This window comes from Fonsecaea monophora, assembly GCF_001642475.1.
Source record: "Fonsecaea monophora strain CBS 269.37 chromosome Unknown Scaff13, whole genome shotgun sequence".
Lineage (NCBI taxonomy): Eukaryota > Fungi > Ascomycota > Eurotiomycetes > Chaetothyriales > Herpotrichiellaceae > Fonsecaea > Fonsecaea monophora.
In genome coordinates this window covers 360,573-377,694 of record NW_019173944.1, presented here as the reverse complement: position 1 = coordinate 377,694, position 17,122 = coordinate 360,573, and the positions used below count along the sequence as shown (strand labels likewise).

General features: G+C 53.1%; 7 protein-coding genes across 7 annotated transcripts; 4 read left to right on the top strand and 3 right to left on the bottom strand.

The window, feature by feature from the left end:
- Positions 1-240: 240 nt before the first annotated feature.
- Positions 241-2,506, top strand: AYO21_02915 (hypothetical protein; the record flags this gene model as incomplete). The annotated part of the gene is made up of 2 exons (XM_022652891.1): positions 241-499; positions 546-2,506. The coding sequence occupies 2 exons, from the start codon at positions 241-243 to the stop codon at positions 2,504-2,506; spliced, it is 2,220 nt and encodes a 739-aa protein (XP_022514916.1).
- Positions 2,507-3,649: 1,143 nt separating this feature from the next.
- AYO21_02914 (hypothetical protein) lies at positions 3,650-4,292 on the bottom strand (the record flags this gene model as incomplete). The annotated part of the gene is made up of 2 exons (XM_022652890.1): positions 3,650-3,999; positions 4,187-4,292. 2 exons carry the CDS (start codon positions 4,290-4,292, stop codon positions 3,650-3,652), a joined length of 456 nt encoding a protein of 151 aa, XP_022514915.1.
- Positions 4,293-4,733: 441 nt separating this feature from the next.
- Positions 4,734-5,787, bottom strand: AYO21_02913 (triosephosphate isomerase; the record flags this gene model as incomplete). Its single annotated transcript, XM_022652889.1, has 5 exons — positions 4,734-4,762; positions 4,830-5,012; positions 5,074-5,514; positions 5,601-5,659; positions 5,750-5,787. The coding sequence occupies 5 exons, from the start codon at positions 5,785-5,787 to the stop codon at positions 4,734-4,736; spliced, it is 750 nt and encodes a 249-aa protein (XP_022514914.1).
- Positions 5,788-6,712: 925 nt separating this feature from the next.
- Positions 6,713-9,010, top strand: AYO21_02912 (pre-mRNA-splicing factor ATP-dependent RNA helicase PRP43; the record flags this gene model as incomplete). The annotated part of the gene is made up of 1 exon (XM_022652888.1): positions 6,713-9,010. The coding sequence occupies one exon, from the start codon at positions 6,713-6,715 to the stop codon at positions 9,008-9,010; it is 2,298 nt and encodes a 765-aa protein (XP_022514913.1).
- A 1,340-nt stretch (positions 9,011-10,350) lies between these two features.
- Positions 10,351-11,543, top strand: AYO21_02911 (hypothetical protein; the record flags this gene model as incomplete). Its single annotated transcript, XM_022652887.1, has 2 exons — positions 10,351-11,053; positions 11,110-11,543. The coding sequence occupies 2 exons, from the start codon at positions 10,351-10,353 to the stop codon at positions 11,541-11,543; spliced, it is 1,137 nt and encodes a 378-aa protein (XP_022514912.1).
- An 820-nt stretch (positions 11,544-12,363) lies between these two features.
- AYO21_02910 (hypothetical protein) lies at positions 12,364-14,550 on the top strand (the record flags this gene model as incomplete). The annotated part of the gene is made up of 1 exon (XM_022652886.1): positions 12,364-14,550. The coding sequence occupies one exon, from the start codon at positions 12,364-12,366 to the stop codon at positions 14,548-14,550; it is 2,187 nt and encodes a 728-aa protein (XP_022514911.1).
- Positions 14,551-14,959: 409 nt separating this feature from the next.
- On the bottom strand, positions 14,960-16,907 carry AYO21_02909 (hypothetical protein; the record flags this gene model as incomplete). The annotated part of the gene is made up of 4 exons (XM_022652885.1): positions 14,960-15,806; positions 15,907-16,402; positions 16,490-16,689; positions 16,744-16,907. 4 exons carry the CDS (start codon positions 16,905-16,907, stop codon positions 14,960-14,962), a joined length of 1,707 nt encoding a protein of 568 aa, XP_022514910.1.
- Positions 16,908-17,122: the final 215 nt, after the last annotated feature.

The following is a 17,122-nucleotide window of genomic DNA, read 5'->3' as shown; positions in this document are numbered from 1 at the left end:
CCTCCAGCTACATTTTGGCGAAGCATCACGTGGTGACGCGCTTTCTTCTCCAACGCGCCCTTCCCCGCCTGTTCAAGCCCGCCAGACTGCGCGCGCAAACTCATACAGATTATCTATAAGGCTCACTTTATAATTTATTCCTTTATATGCCACATTGGGATAGCTCAGGTCTCTCCTTTCAGCATCTTAAGCTATTGTTAATTGATTGAGTTTGAGAGCGGCTGCCCTTCCATTCCAACCATGGCGACCAGGGCCTCTGGACTGAACGGTCCAAAGCGCCCGTTCCGCGATCAAAAGCGACAGACCAGGCTACAGTTCTCGTCTCTGTCTTCCTCACCTCCTGGACCAGGGAGTCCCAGTCCACGTGTCTCAGATCTACGAGCTGGAACAGCATATAAGCGATCAAACACTCTCCCTCGCCGATCGGACGAGCCCTACCCCGAACCTTCGTATCCACCAACTCTGGAGGCTCCTGCGGATTCGCATCTCCAAAGTCATGGTATGGTCAAGTTTGGTACACCTTTGATACAACTGACCGCTTCCAGAACGATCTGAAGAACTGCATCAGACCTTATTTCCCTCGTCGCCCACAGTCCACCGAGTTTTACAAATCGATCTATCCGACGGCACGGACGAAGATGACTTGGTCTCTCCCGCTCAAAAGAAGCGCAAATCGTCCTCTATCCTCCCGCCTACGCAACCAACCATTCTACCTTCCGCGAGGAAGTCGAAGCGGTTAAACCCTGACTCCTCCCCAGGTGAACATGAGGACTCGCAATTACCTAGTTCCTCCTCTCCACGGAGGAGGTCAGGAAGATTACGTCGCATGCCATCACCATCAGGAGGACAGTCAAGTCGGCAGTTGAGTCGCCCTGGGAGTTCTCGCTCTGTTCCGTTCGTGGATATCTCATCCCCAGCCTATCGCTCTACCTTTTCTGATATTGGATCTCCGGAGACGAGTGACGATGACGATCCTGTCATGACATCCAAGCCGACAACGCGGAGGAAAGCAAGACTAGATAATGACGATGAAGACCCTTGCGTGATAGACCAGAAGAGCCTTGCGAGATCGACGCCGAAGCGGAAAAAAAGCAGGGGCGATGACTTCGTGGTGGATGATGAAGAAGTTGAATTTCTCTCTTCTGAGGATGAAAACGATAGAACTAGGGTACAACCACCCACAAAATTGTGGAGATTGAAGCCGAAGCACAGGTCTTCCAAAGCATCTAGGCGTCGAGCTAGGGAAGAACAGGATGAACTCGAGGAAGATCTGCACGACCTACAGGATTCAGTTCAGGAAGTAATTGAGCCAAGGGCGCGAACCAGAGGAGGTCCAGTCACAACTCAACGCGATAAGGCTCGAGAGCATTTACAGCTCTTGAAGAGACGGCGTGCAGGCGAAAAAATCCCACGTGTCCGCGACTCCGACGAAGAATCAGACGAAGGATTGGAAGGCGTTGACATCAACTTTATCGGCCAGCCACATCTCAACGTCTCCAGCGACCAGTCTTCGGATCCGGCGAGTGATGTGGACCAGGTAAACGATGACGAAGACGGACAAGAGGAGGACGACGACGATTTTGTTGTTGACGATTCAAAAGGGAGACTCGGCCGACCACATTCGGATATGCCACTACAATTCACGTCATTTGCCTCGGCCAAACCAAGAGAACTCTTCCCTCACATTATTGAGTGGATGGTCAAGAACAAAATCGCGCCAGCCTTCAACCGCGATGATCCAGTGTATAACCTCGCCTTTGATCGCCTGGACGACCAAGTCAAAGCTCAAGCAGGAAGCAGACTTATCTCGGCAGCATGGGGTACCGACTTCAAACGAGCCATACTGGCAAGGCCGACTATGGAAGTCGTAGCATTGCCAGGCGAAGATGACGAGCACATGCGAACCTGCGATGCTTGTAACCGTACCAACAACCCTGCTCGCTATGAGTTCGTCTTCTCCGGCGCACCATACTATAAGAAAACACTTGAACCTGTCGATAATGAGGATGAGGGCGAAGATGAGGGCGACGAACATGACGCGAATAATACCACCACCTACGACGAAAATGGCCATGCCATCTCTGCTCAGCAAACACGCTTTTACTTGGGTCGTTTTTGCGCTGCCAATGCCGAAATGGGACACAAACTCACGCATTGGAAATATCGTCTCAACGAATCCCTGATGACCTATCTCAAAGCACAAGGTGTTCTCTCAGCGGACGCCATCGTCTCGCGCGAACAGAGGAATAAAAGGAAGCGCGAAAAGGAAGCAGAGAAAATTGTGGACAGCATGCAGGAAACGGGTGTAATTGCAGAGTTCTGGCGTGAATTTGAAAATGATCTCAACGACGCGAGGTTGGGGATGGAGGACTTTGAAAAGCGAGGTGGGAGGTCGAAGGGAAGAGTAGGGGCGATCCGAGTGATGACGGGTGGACTGGTCAGGGAATGGAATAATGACAAGTATCGGCTGACGAAGGCCTTGGAATCGGATTCAGAGCAGGAGTAAGAGGCTGGATATAAAAGAGAAATCCAGTGGGGATGCACTGGGACATGAACGTACGCGAGAATGCTGGCGGAACATCGGGATATCAAGCATCCTTGAGCACACCTCTGACACCTTAACTCGTCTCTGGATGTCTTGTGAACGAGAAGTGAGGGCATGCATTGATTTTCTATCTTGGAGCTGTGACCGAGAGCTGCTTGGACATGAAATCTTTTGGATGGAAATCACTCTGACGATTCGTTAGTTGGGCTGCAAAGAAGACAATATAACAAGTGGCTTAGAGCTGTAGCAACATACACAGACATACAGAGACACACGAGACCGATTCTCTACATCTTCTCTCTTCTCTTCTCTACTTACGTATCTCACACTCGAGACTTGTGACTCGTGTCGTGAGTACCTAGGTATTTCATCTCATCATTTATATGAATATGCCATTAAATGCAGCAATTTCATTAGAGATAACGCAGAAGAGACGAAAAGAGGGATGGAGAGAAGGTGGTTAGAGACATCGTTCTAGTCTTTGCTTGGGAAGTACATGTACATGGTGAAGTGGTGAAATAGTAGTTGGGATTTTTTTTTAAAAAAAAAGGACCACGGCATAACAGGCAGAGAGGCAGAGAGGCTGGTTGGCCGATTGGTTGGTTGGTGTATTTTCACCAAAGAGGTATATATCACAACGACAACAACAAGAATAAGACTGCTTCAAAGCCGACTAACTTGTTGTCCTTGGTCTGATGCGGGTGATGTTCCATCCACCATCACCACACCTCTTTCGCTGCCCGGCCTGCGCAGCCATGTAGTATTGTACAAGATACAAGATTGTATTCGTGACTTTGTTTCCGGGGAGGCTTGACTTTTGTCTTCCTCCACTCGTCGAATGGACTTCCCGTCCTTCGTCTTTGACTCAAAACGGTGCCTTCAAAGACGTACCCTCGGTGGCAAGACGCAGGCGAGAAAGCGGCACACTCTTCGCAAGCGGAGTTCCGGGTTGACAATGCAAATCTGCCTGATTCGCAACTCACAAGAAGAGGCAGGAGAACCTGGGTGCTGCCCGGGTCTTTGCCCCAAGAAAATCGCAGCAGGAGTTGACGCCATTCCATCCAATCCCATCCTCCCCATCCGGATTCTCTTTCGAGACTGATATTACAAGGCCGGCTTCGCGTCCCCTTGTCCGGGTTGCTGGCCGCCCTGGATGATTCCCTGCGTTCCCTGTTCCATTATCCCCCTCTGTCGCTCCTCCTCCATGTATTGCTGCTCCTCGCCCAGCGCAAGCGCATAGGGGATCCCCAAGAGTAAAATGCTGGTCGCGACGACCCACAGGCTCTTCCCGCCGAAGGTGATGGAGGCGTTAGCTGCGGAAAATACGGTCTGGGTGGCAGAAACCAAGCGGGCGCGGGTTTTCGGGGGCACGATATCGCGGAGCGCGGAGAGGCGGTCAATGATTGACTCGTCTAGGGGAGCCTCGACGGCGTCGTCGTCGGAGATCTCGGAGTCTGGGTTAGATGAAAAAATTAGATCCTGAACGTCGATTTTGTTGCTGTGGGTTGCGAGTGGACTGGGAGAAAATCGTCGAAAGGGTGAATGGATCATTGGTCCTCGACGGAGAGGGACCAGATATAGCGATGGCATAGCAGGACAAAAAAAATGTGAAAAGCGGCGCAAGGGGGTATATTTCCTCACCAGTGTCAGTGTAATCTTCATCATCGTCTGCCAGCAGAGCGCCGTCCTTGGTCGTATCTGGCTTGTTGATGAAGTGCTCATCTTCGAGTTCTTCAAGCTTGACCATTTTGCTTTATTTTAGGGTGGCTAAGATTCCAACACCAACGAATATGAAAGAAATTAGAGCGTAGAATAAGATGGCTGTGGATGTAGACGGCAGGAGTGATGAATTTATTGAATGATGAAATACTTTGGTACGAGAAACTTGAAGCTCGCATGCTCTTTTCTCCGACTGCGAAATTTCGGTGCTGCGGTCGGGTGGAGCAGGAGGTCCCGAGACGCACATCCTTCTTGGTGTCCAAGTCTCTAGTCGTCTACTAGGTGCAAGGGTGTAGGGGTGTCTAACGGGGTGACATATGATTTTATTCTGCTTCGGGTCTTCGCATGCTAATGCATATTTGACCTCAGGGCTTCGGTCCACCGACCAAACCATTGCACTCGTCAGTTGACACCTCTGAATTGCGCGCTGTCGAGAACGATTCATGCTTCCCGCCTTGTCAGCACGAATCTAACTGAACGCATTGATAATCTCGACGACTGTGGTTCGGAAACGTCAGCGATTTCATTCGGTCATGTAGGGTGTTTTCCCAAAATGTTGACTTACAGGCAGGTTTCAAGCTGGCACCGCCAACCAAAAACCCATCCACATCAGGCTGCTTGGCCAAATCCCTGCAGTTCTTCTCGTTGACGCTTCCACCATAGATGATTCTGGTGTTCTCGGCGGCTTCGGGCGAGACGGCGTCCTTCAACCATTTTCTGATGGCTGCATGAACTTCCTGCGCTTGTTCTGCAATGGTTCGGATGCGTCAGTCACTCCTCACACATGTCGGGGAGTCTTTGCTTCATACCAGTCGTTGCAACCTTGCCTGTCCCAATGGCCCAGATAGGCTCGTATGCGATCACCACATTCTTCCAGCCATCCTTGCCGATAGACTTGTTCACCGCGTCCAATTGTCTTGTGACAACATCGACCGTGATACCCTTTTCCCGCTCCTCGAGACTCTCACCGCAGCACAGAATGACACCAATTCCGCCGTCGAGTGCGGCTTTGGTCTTGCAAGCCACGAACTCATCTTCCTCACGGAGGATGGTTCGGCGTTCCGAGTGACCCAGCAGTGTCCATGTGATCCCACTGTCCTTCAATTGCGCCACCGAGATTTCACCCGTAAAAGCCCCGTTGGGCTTGTCGAAGACATTTTGAGCTGCGACTTCAATGTTCGGGGAGAGGTGTTCGCGGGCCAGCAGGAGGTACAGACTCGGGGGTGCGACGACGACTTCGGTATTCGGGTCTTGTGGAAGACAGTCAGTCAAGATCTTTCGGTAATCCCTCTGAAATGGCATATTCAAGCAAGTGGGGAACGAGGGATTAGCATACCGAGCTTGGCTGTGGACAAGTTGTGGACAATCTCTTTGATGGACTTGATCGTCCCATTCCTGGTGGAAGTGGTGTGTTAGTACTCGGGAAACACCCTTTGACCGGTTCCTAAAGAGCACAGGGTCTGTGTGTCTGTCCTCACTGCATACATTTTAAAGTTGCCTCCAACAAATGGTTTTCGACCCATCTTGAAAAGGTTTGCAGGAGGCTGAAGAGGAGAAGGAGTAACTAGACTGTTGCTGGTGATATACCGCTATAAAGTTAGGATGAGGATGAACAGGCTGAAGAGTTTAAAGACACGGGAGAATGAGTATCCAGGAAAAAGAATATCTCGGAGAGCGAAGGAAAACTATGAATAGTGGAAATGGCAGAACGGTAGAATTGCTTTTCTCTCGCCCTCTATTCTGTTGACATCGGGGACAACAGGGCGGGGCTGCCAATGATGGTCGGTCGAGGGGTAGTTGGGGTGAGGGAAGCTCTTCCGAGCATCTCGGTCCATCCTATCCTCCGTTTTATTATCGTCCCTCTGGTGTATACAAAGTAGCCTTCCTCTGGATAGATCTAGATGACTATACAAGAGAGCATAGTGACATTCTTGTTAACATCAAGCCGCAGCGCTGGTAGTTGATACTTGTGGTCCCCCGGACCGCAGCCGGACACAATGTATGTCCTCAGACCACGCCACTCTTCTGCCGCCATACAAGTAGATCTCAAATGTCAAGCGCTGACAGTGTAGGTAGATATATGGCTAAATCGATCACAAGTGAACGCTCCAGTCAAGTTCTGACATGACGACCAGAAATGGAAATGCACTACTTGCTCTGTAGTCCACCGTACCATCTACGTCACCGCAGAGATTTTTCCGAGACGCAAATATCGAAATATTTTCTACGTTGCGAGATTGAAATAATAGGCGGCGAACTGGATTTGTCTGGAAAGTCGATGGTTAGAAAGGACGAATAGTTGAAGCGACAACTAATTGACAACCTTCATCCTCGCACCGCTTCGCCTTTCACCCACACTTATTTTTCTCTCCCTCTATTTACCCACCACGCCACCGATTCGTTGCGCCATCTGGTTGTCTCCCTCCATTCCACCACTGGTCAGCGACCATGGCAGCCAAACGCCCAGAGAACCCTGACGGGTTGCCCGCAAAGCGCCAGAAGACCGCTGGCGGGCTCGATCCTAAAAACAATCCTTACCTTGCTCACTGGCACGACAACGATGTGAACGGGTACACAAACGGCTCCTCAACCCCTCCGATTCCCAGCGGCAGCCCTCTCGCCGACTTCCAACGGCACAAGACCACGGCTGCGTTGGCTCACAAAGCCGAAGATTCAAAAACCAATCCTTTCACAGGCCGTCCCCATTCCGATCGATACTTCTCCATACTGCGTACCAGAAGAGATCTGCCTGTCCATGCCCAGCGGGACGAATTCCTTCAGTTGTACCAGAAATCCCAAATTCTAGTTTTCGTGGGCGAAACTGGGTCAGGAAAGACGACGCAAATCCCCCAGTTTGTTCTCTACGATGATTTGCCACAGCAAGAACGAAAACTCGTCGCATGCACGCAGCCTCGTCGAGTGGCCGCCATGTCGGTAGCGGAACGTGTTGCCAACGAGCTGGACGTCAAACTTGGCGAAGAGGTCGGATACAGCATAAGATTTGAGGACATGACAAGCCAAAAGACGATACTCAAGTACATGACCGATGGCATGCTCTTGAGAGAGGCCATGAACGACCACGAGCTCACAAGATACAGCACGATTATTCTCGACGAAGCCCATGAGCGGACATTAGCTACAGACGTGTTGATGGGTCTATTGAAAGAGGTGGTTTTGCGTAGGCCCGACCTCAAGTTGATCATCATGTCTGCAACCCTGGATGCTCAGAAATTTCAGAGATACTTCAACGATGCGCCTTTGCTTGCTGTTCCTGGTCGAACACATCCTGTGGAGATTTTCTACACCCAGGAGCCTGAGCCGGATTACGTTGAAGCTGCTATCAGAACCGTTTTGCAGATCCATGCCACGGAACCCGAAGGTGATATCTTACTGTTTCTGACTGGAGAAGAAGAGATCGAAGATGCATGCCGAAAGATCTCGCTGGAAGCCGACGAAATGATTCGAGAGGCTGACGCGGGCCCGATGAAAGTGTATCCCCTTTACGGCACGTTGCCTCCTGCACAGCAGCAAAAGATCTTTGAACCTGCACCGCCACCGCGGCGACCTGGCGGTCGAGCGGGTCGTAAATGCATCGTTGCCACCAACATTGCAGAGACGTCCCTGACCATCGATGGGATTGTCTATGTGGTTGACCCTGGATTTTCCAAACAAAAGGTGTACAATCCACGCATCAGGGTCGAGTCCCTCCTCGTTTCGCCCATCTCGAAGGCTTCCGCTCAACAGAGAGCTGGTCGTGCCGGTCGTACTCGGCCCGGAAAGTGTTTCCGACTGTATACCGAAGGTGCCTTTAAAAAGGAGCTGATCGAGCAAACTTACCCTGAAATCCTTCGTTCCAATCTCTCCTCTACTGTCCTTGAGCTGAAGAAACTTGGAATCGACGACCTCGTGCACTTCGACCTGATGGATCCTCCCGCTCCTGAGACTTTGATGCGGGCATTGGAGGAGTTGAATTATCTCGCATGTCTGGACGACGATGGCAACCTCACAACCATGGGCAGGCTGGCCTCTGAGTTCCCTCTAGATCCAGCACTGGCAGTCATGCTCATCTCTTCCCCCGAATTCTACTGTTCGAATGAGATCTTGAGCTTGACCGCTTTACTGTCCGTGCCTCAAATATTTGTCAGACCTGCGTCCGCGCGAAAACGGGCAGACGAGATGAAAAATCTCTTCGCTCACCCTGACGGCGACCACCTGACCATGCTCAATGTCTATCATGCTTTCAAAGGCCCTGAGGCGCAGGCGAACCCGAGGCAGTGGTGTCACGATCATTTCCTGAGTCTCCGAGCTTTACAGTCTGCGGACAATGTGCGTTTGCAGCTAAAGAGAATCATGGAGCGGGAAGAACTGGAATTGATGTCAACACCATTCGAGGACAAAAAATATTACGAAAACATCCGACGCGCACTCGTGTCTGGCTTCTTCATGCAGGTGGCAAAGAAAGAAGCCAACGGCAAGACTTACACGACCGTGAAAGACAACCAAACTGTACTTTTGCATCCTAGTACGGTCCTCGGCCAAGAGAGCGAATGGGTGGTTTACAACGAATTTGTCCTTACCAGCAAGAACTATATTCGGACGGTGACGAGTGTTCGAGGCGAGTGGCTACTCGATATTGCACCAGGTTATTATGACATAGACAGCTTTCCCAAGGGCGAAGTCAAGACGGCGCTTCAGAGGATCGCGGAGAGGGTAGCTCGACGGCAAAAGATGAAAAGCGGACGATAGAGATGCAGCCAGGGTCCAGATACAGCTTAGAGCACATGCAACACATGCCACACATGGCCACCATGGCACTGCAGCATCAAGCGAAGTAGTGAGCAGCATAGGCGTATAATTGGGCTTCGCACCTCGAGAGGCGGAAGCCGCTAGAGCACTTTGCAGCACCGACAGATCTGGACCGACGTTCGAGCCGGATAGTGTTTTCCAAGCGGTGAAGCAAGTCGCCTGCACCTTGTCAGCATCTCCTAAGCCATTGCTTTACGAGTCTTGTACCACCTAATGCGCAACACGTCGGCGGAGAATCTAGTCAGAGCATCAACTGTTTCACCGCTGGAACCAAACATCCTTTGTACTGTACGATTGATAGAAGAAAAGACACGGATGCGCCTCACACGGCGCCGGGCCAGTGGAAGAGGTGATGGAAAGGGTTCGGAGACCTGGCCCATGGCCCCCAGAGCCTGTGGTCAGTGGTCACCTCAGGCCCGTGGCGTTGATTCCGCCCTCACAGGCTGGCGGCCTCGATGGACCTTACATCTACAAACATGCCAAGTCAGATGAATTAGACGAAACAAACTTCTGCTTCACGTTGACAAATTGCTGTCTCGCTGCTTCCTCTCCTACTACAATCAGTCATTCTTTGCTGCGCACTAATCACTCGAATAGGTCTCTGCCTTTTCCCCAGAAGGTCCAAGAGCGGGCTGAAACCCGATGGCAAGCTGTATCTTGGCTAGAAAATCGCCATTGGACGCTAGATGATGGGGACCCTGGGCGTCTCACTTTTGGTTAAACCCTTGGACTCAGCCTCAGCTGCTTTTCCCAGCTAGTCGGCATACTTTTCACCCCAGTCTGTCTCGCCGCATGACGAACCACCCAGGGCGAATGCTTGCTTTTCATCGCACAAGCACTGACAAACGACGCCAATGCTCATTCGACAGCCCTAAACGGCTTATCCAGCTGGCAAGAATGAGCCTCGCGACGAATACTGCGCGCCTAATCTGCCGCTCAGTTAAGTGTTCTCGAAATATGGGGGGGCGGTGCAATGGCGGAACATATCTACGGCACCTCCGTCAGTCGAGGACTTTGTGGCCGCTGGTGTATAACGTGCTCCGAAAACTGCTTTCTTTCAGTGGCCCGTGTTTCCTGATTCCAATCATTTACTTTTTTAGCCAGCAGGTTGTTCCCCGAAGGTCTGACGTCTGTTCTCTTTTAATAGTTGTCCTTGGTTGTGTTTGCAGATACTCGTCTTTCCTTGACGTTTCCTTGTTTCTGCACGCCTTGTACTCATCTATTCGAAGCCTGGTCGATGCCCAATAAGTTGAATTGTCGCTGAACTAATCCAAGAGATTATGGTCTCTGATAATCACTCCCTCTTCACATCCGATCTCCTGATGGCCCACCTTCGAAGACAAGACACATTCAACGACTCTGACTACGTGTCGTGTCCGGTGGGAGGCGAGTGGTGGAAGTGTGAAGATGTGAACTATCCGACTTTTATCGGTTGCTGTTCAAGCAATCCCTGCTCTGGGCAAATGTGCCCTCCAGCCAACTTGTCTCCTATGGGCTTTGGTGCTGTCACGACTCCTGTTCCGGACTATCCCAACCACAGCTGCCCATATGGTGGGCTTTGGTATACTTGCGCCGACAATTCTGTTCCCTTTCAAGGCTGCTGCGACAGTAACCCGTGCAATGGCCAAGGATGCCCTGCCTCGGATCTACGACCTGCTGGTGTCCATACAGTGGTCGTCGCTGGAAGTTCGACCTTCACGGTTCCCGCCACCGTTGCAACGACAAGTTCAGCCTCGGTCTCATCCGCACCCGCTACGACGACATCGAGTACGGCGACGGCACAGCCAGCCTCGAAATCAGTGGACACTGCCGCGATAGCTGGTGGCGCCGTTGCCGCCGCGGTGAGTCTGACAATCATCATCGGGCTTGCGGTGTTTTGCCTCATACGGCGGAGAAGAATGAAGCGGTCACTGCAAGAATCCGCTCAGCTTGGACGAGAACCCCTAGAATACAAATCTTTCTACAAAGATCCTTTCGGTGCTGGTAGGTTTTATTTCGCTCCTACACTCCTTGCTGCGCTTGCTAATAGACCACATTAGTCATGACACCGCTTCCTCGATACTCAGGAAGTGCCTCCACTACTCAAGGTCCTTTCTCACCCGCGCCGGCTTATTACTCGCCCCGAGCACCCAGGTTGCAGGACGACGGCGAGCCTCAAGAGATCATGGGACTCGGCCTGACGCCAGATGAATTCAATCGACGCCATGCATCGAGATCTCCTGCTAACCACAACATCGATGGCCCTGTTGAGCTTGCCACATACCGGTTCTCCGCCAACCCTCCCGATACCGAGGCTCGAAGCCCCCTTTTGGAGACACAACCAAAAGGCAACCCCACCGACAGACTGGCGACAGACGGAGAGGTGGATTCGCGATCGCGACTGCGCAGTCGTCCAGCAGTGGCTGACTTGCGTGGAGAATTGTCGCGGAGTCCTTCGAGAGGCCCTGCCAGGGGTTTCGATCCTGACGACTGAGCGAAGGGAAGACGCTTGTCGCTCATATCGAGCCGCGATTCTGACTTAGGAGAGATCGGCATCGAGGCAGAAGAAGCGACTTTACTGATCATGGCAAATCCTCAACCAGGCTCTTTCGTTGTTGAGCAATTACATGAGAGGACTAAAGCACAGTTTCCACAGAAATGATGCACAAAAAAGAACTAACTTCCGATTACATTGAACGGAGTGTCGCCAACGACGCACCAAACAAGTCACCTGACCCATCTTCTTGGACCTGACACTGAGTCACCCATCAATGTCGACATTGCGTCCGCAAAAGCGGGCTCAGATGTATTCCAGCAAATGTTACAGGATTCTGTGTTGGAGCATAGGTGCCTCTGCTGCTTCGGCTGTGCATGCACAGGCTTCAGGGTCCGAGTACAAGCTGATCGTGACAGGAGAATGCTGTAGAGCGAATCGGGGGGCTGCATTGTGGTAGATAACGTGTAAAGGCAGCGGGCGATCTACCTGGCGTGTGAATGAGTCGACGGGCGGTCGAATGGTGGTGAACATTCCTATCGCCTAGACATTGCACATACAGAGAGAATGATGAGGCTGAGGAAGATGCAAACATCATGAAGGATCATGCATGATTGAGACACGGCAAACCATTTAAAGCGAGCGGGTGACTTCTGTGACGTTGTATAATCCGCGCCACATGATTGGGCCGGGGCCACATTCTTGGCATAATTATGTAATCAAAATTTTTCGAGGAAGCAAATATGGCTCCTTTTTGAATTCCCTAGAGTCCGTAGAGAAAGAGTCCAGCGGAGGCAGTTGACGGGCCGGCGATCAATCTATGTTTCTGAGTCGCTCTCTTTCACGCGCACCGGTATATCCTGCCTCTTCTTCTTCATCGTTCTTCGTCCGCCAACCCGGCGCCAATATCACAGCCATCCGTCGTACGTTGTCCTCGGTCGAGTTCTTCCAGCCCTTCAACCGCAGTAGCGGTAGGGACGACAGGCGGTTACCGAGGCCGCAGGGGTACAAGGAGGTGTACAATGCCGCGTCGATTGCGGCGAGAATGGACAAACTCAACAACAGAGGGCCGATGGCCCGCGCGAAGCGACACAGGCTCCAGCAGCAGCGGTCTCAGTTGCAGGATGGGACCCCGGACCAGGTCTTGACAATTGAGGCGGAGTCGCTTCTTCTCTTGAGAAAGGAGCGGCGGGAGAGAAATGGGGATGATGGACACGATGGGCCGGATCACGACGGCCAGGAAGGAGGACAAGAGGGCGACCAGCGGCATCCACCGACATCGTTGTCCTCACGGAGTTCGCACCAAGTAGAAGCACATACCGAGGTCGAACTGGAGATTGAGGAACTCTCATCCACAGGGGACGGACTGGCCTACGCGCCTGGAACGAAGGACTTGATCTACGTCGTCCCCTTCGCCGTGCCCGGCGACAGAGTCCTGGCCAAGACGTTCCCCCAGAAGGAGGTGAATCCGCTGTGGAGCCGCGTCGACTTCGTCAAGCTACTCCGACCCTCGCCGCGGCGCGAGGGCGTGACACCAGGCTGCCAATACTTCGGGACCTGCTCGGGCTGCCAGCTCCAAATGCTACCTTACCCGGAGCAGCTCGCGCACAAGAAGACGATCGTGGAGAAGGCGTTCAAGCACTTTTCGAACCTGGACCCGTCGCGGATCCCGCCCGTCGACGACACCATGGGCTCGCCGCTCCAGTACGGCTACCGCACGAAATTGACCCCCCACTACAGCGGCGGCTCGAAGTCCAAGCCGTTCCGGCAGGGCGACGACCCGCCCCCCTTGGGGTTTATGAGGAAGAATAGCCCCAGGATCCTCGACATCGAACAGTGTCCGATCGGCACGCCGATCCTGAACGAAGGCCTCAAGATCGAGAGGAGAAAGATGCACGAGTCGTTCTGGAAGAGCAAGACCGGCGCGACGGTTCTGTTGAGGGAGTCGACGCGGCGCGAGATGGTTTCCCCCACCACGGATTCCAGCAATGAAAAGCCACTACTGGCAGCAGAGAGCTCATCGACGCGCGATGTTGGCGGCGACGGCGCCGGCGAGGAAGGCGAGAATATCAAAGCTCCCTCGCCCGGATCGATTCATGACCTATCGTCCTTACCGCTCGCCTACTCTGGCGACCCTGTCTCCACCGAGCTTTCGTTCCCGTCTCCCACCACCCCCCAAATCACCTACACGTACCCTCTCTTCCGAGACATCAAGACCTACACGTCCGACCACAAGGCCGTGACGACCGAGCACATTGGGCCCTACACGTTCACGACGCGGGCGAACAGTTTTTTCCAGAACAACAATTCCATCCTACCCATTTTCTTGTCCTATATCCGTGAGAACCTTCTTCCCAAGACGCCAGCGGCGGGTTCAGGCCCAGCCGCAGAATCAGCGACTGCACCCACAGCATCATCATCGGTATCATGGGTCCCGGGCAACAACCACCACCAGCCAGAAGCGCAGCCCGCCAAGATCAAGTACCTGCTCGACGCGTACTGCGGCTCGGGCTTGTTCAGCATCGCGCTCGCGCCGTATTTCTCGTCCGTGTTGGGCATCGACATTGATGCGCTGTCCATCTCGTGCGCACGGGACAATGCGAACCTCAACCACCGCGCCAACAGCCGCCCGAAACAGGGTGGAACAACCACTGCAAGCGACGCCACCGAGGTGAGCAGCAACACGGGCTTCATCGCTGCGGACGCGCAAGCGCTATTCACCGACGTGCCCTTCCCGCCCTCGCAGACCCTGCTGGTCATCGACCCGCCGCGCAAGGGCGCCTCGCCGGACTTCCTGCAGCAGCTGTGCACCTTCGGCCCCCGCCGCGTCGTCTACGTCAGCTGCAACGTGCACACGCAGGCCCGCGACGTGGGCATGCTGGTCGCCGGATTCGGCGGTGGGCGCTGGCGCTACGACATCGAGAAGCTGGGCGGGTTCGACTTTTTCCCCCAGACGGGACATGTCGAGGGCGTGTGTTTTTTGAATAGAGCGGAGAGGCAAAGTTGAGAAGATATCTGTGTTTTCTCTTTCGATATGAGGATAGTGATAGGGATAGTAGAGGGGGCTGCTTTGCGTGTCGTTGGGTGCTTTAATAGGAAGGATTTGGATACGATCGCTGAGGCATGCGAAGGATGGAGGTGGATGGCAGAGCAAAATCCGCTGTTTCTGGCCTGTTCATCAACTTTTCCTCTCCTTCTCCTGCTCTGAAAGGCGACTGGACTGGACTGTATAATTAGACACAACCTTGTTGGGTTCTTCCTCTCCCTGCAAAAGTCCGATATCGAATACATTGGTGGACTGGGTACATCTGACCCATTTCTTGATGTCCTCGTCTGCTGGTCGAGGCAGATTGTTTTCCCACTTCTTTTCAGAAAATCTGCCCAAATGTTTGGCGCCTCCATTTCACGGAAGAGAATCAGGTGGTCGATAGAAATCCACTTGGCCCCTTAAAGTCCCGGTCCTTGGCCATATCCTTCGCCTTCGACTTCCCCTCCTCCGAGCCCTCCTCTTCCGCCTCTGGATGACAAAACACCTCTCTACCCTCGACCCACGCCTTCCACGCAGGCCCTTCCAGATTCTCAAACCACAAATAAGAAGTCATGGCGGCCTTGAAGTCGGCAAACTCTGCGAGGCCAAGCTGCGCAGATCGCTCATGGAGCTGGGCGACGAACCAGCGCCGGTCGGACGTGAAGGTCGCGCCAATGCAGCCGAGCAGCAGCGTCCAAAGGACCAGAGGCCGGTACTCCTCGCGGCCGCCCGCGGGGATGAACTTGAGGAACTTCTCGGTCAGGGCACCGCGCAGCATGCCAGCCAGACGCGGCTTGACCTCGGAGCTGTCGATCTGCGGGTACACGACCATGTCGTCGTAGAGCAGCGCACCCAATCGCGCGACGGCGAAGATAAGCCGCTCCTCCTCGCTCCCAGCCTCGGACAGTGGGATCTCCGGCGGCAAGGCCAGGATTTGGTGGTGGTTTGCCCGCGCGATGGCCAGAAGTCGCCGCCACGCCCGCGTAGTTTCGTACCCAGGCTCCAGGCGTGTGAGATCCCCGGTAACGGAGGCGGTGCACAGTAAATGCTCGCGGAGCTTGCCGATTTGGTCTCTTGCAGGAAGCACCAGAAACCCGGTTCCCAATCTTCCAAACGTACCATTGCGAAGGGATCTTTTCACGTTCTCGGTATACTCAGTTAGAAGTTGCTCGTAGCTTTTCAGCAGTGGGAAACTGGGGTGCTGTATAAGAGTTGTGCAGTTGTTCAGGCTCCATCTGTTATCACGTTCGTGGAATTGTTAGGGAACGAGAGCAAAAAGACGGGGTGGCGGGAAATCGCTTTTTCTTTTCTTGGAGGGTCTGGGACACCACGTACAGCCATATCATTTCCGCAATACCAACAAGTTCAATTTCTTCTAAGCCGCCTTTGGCCTGGATGAGGAGGTTCATGGCACGAATGTGTTCAGCATGGGGCACTTTCCTGCCATAGCGGACCAGGAACCGTGCGTTGAGCGTCGGTGGTGGAGGGTGGCTTTCGGGAAACACTCGCTTGTCCCAGTCCAGTCCCTGATATGACAAGTTATACACTGCCATCACGAGAGAATCGGTCGGAATAGCGTCCGGGTCCATGTTTTGTATGATTTGCCTCACCAATCGGAGCGCCTGAGTGTGGTGGAAGAGTCTCAGTCGATCGAACATGGCACTGCAACCGTGTGCATGGTACATGGCTTTGCCAAAATCCGCTACACTGGCGAGGTGGACGTGATGAACGGCAGGACACTCTTGAGCCGCCAGGCGCCATTGTCGCCTACCGGGGTGTACGGCTGGCTTTCCTTGAACCTCGATGAGGTCAGGCCATAGCTTGTCGTAGGCTTAGAACGGGAGTTTCAGTCAGCCGGGGCTAAATGGATCACTTTTTTTGGTTTTTTCCTTTCTTGAGGGTAGATTATGCTGCGTACTATACTCAATGAGGTCTTGAAAGACTGCCGGATGCTCTGAGGCATTATAAGGAGAAAACGGATCCCTTTTGCTCTGAGATAGGGCGTTATGGACGAGGGCTTTCGAGCTTTCTGATGGCTGATCATCGGCGCCGCCGTCGGTTGCTTGTCTGTCCTGTTCCTGTCGTTGAGATGATTCGCTCTCCATCTCTCGGCGCCAACTGCAATTTTTGGGTCAGTCGGGAAATCTCTGAGAGGCCGTGCTACCTGTCTACCTGATCTGCCTTTCCCAGCGAGCACGTCGGCCAACATATCTGGCGGCATGCCTTCGGGCCTGTGCAATCTTGATGTTCTTGTCTTGCCCGCTTTGATAGGAACCAGGGTCGTGGATCATGAATTGGATCGTTATTGGAGCGGACGGGGTATTTGCGGACGCCATGGCGTTGTGTGTAACAGTGATCGGGAGCAGATCCGAGAGAGCGAGACCACCTGAAGATTAAGATGCCGGATGGACAATAGCATTATCTGTCTATCAAGTATTTCCATTTAATTTTTCGGCACAAAGGTCGCTTGACTCGTGTCACCTTGTTCACTCGTGCGCGAAATCTGACAGAGACACGAAGCCGAGTCGGTCTCGGTGTAATGCGTTCAACG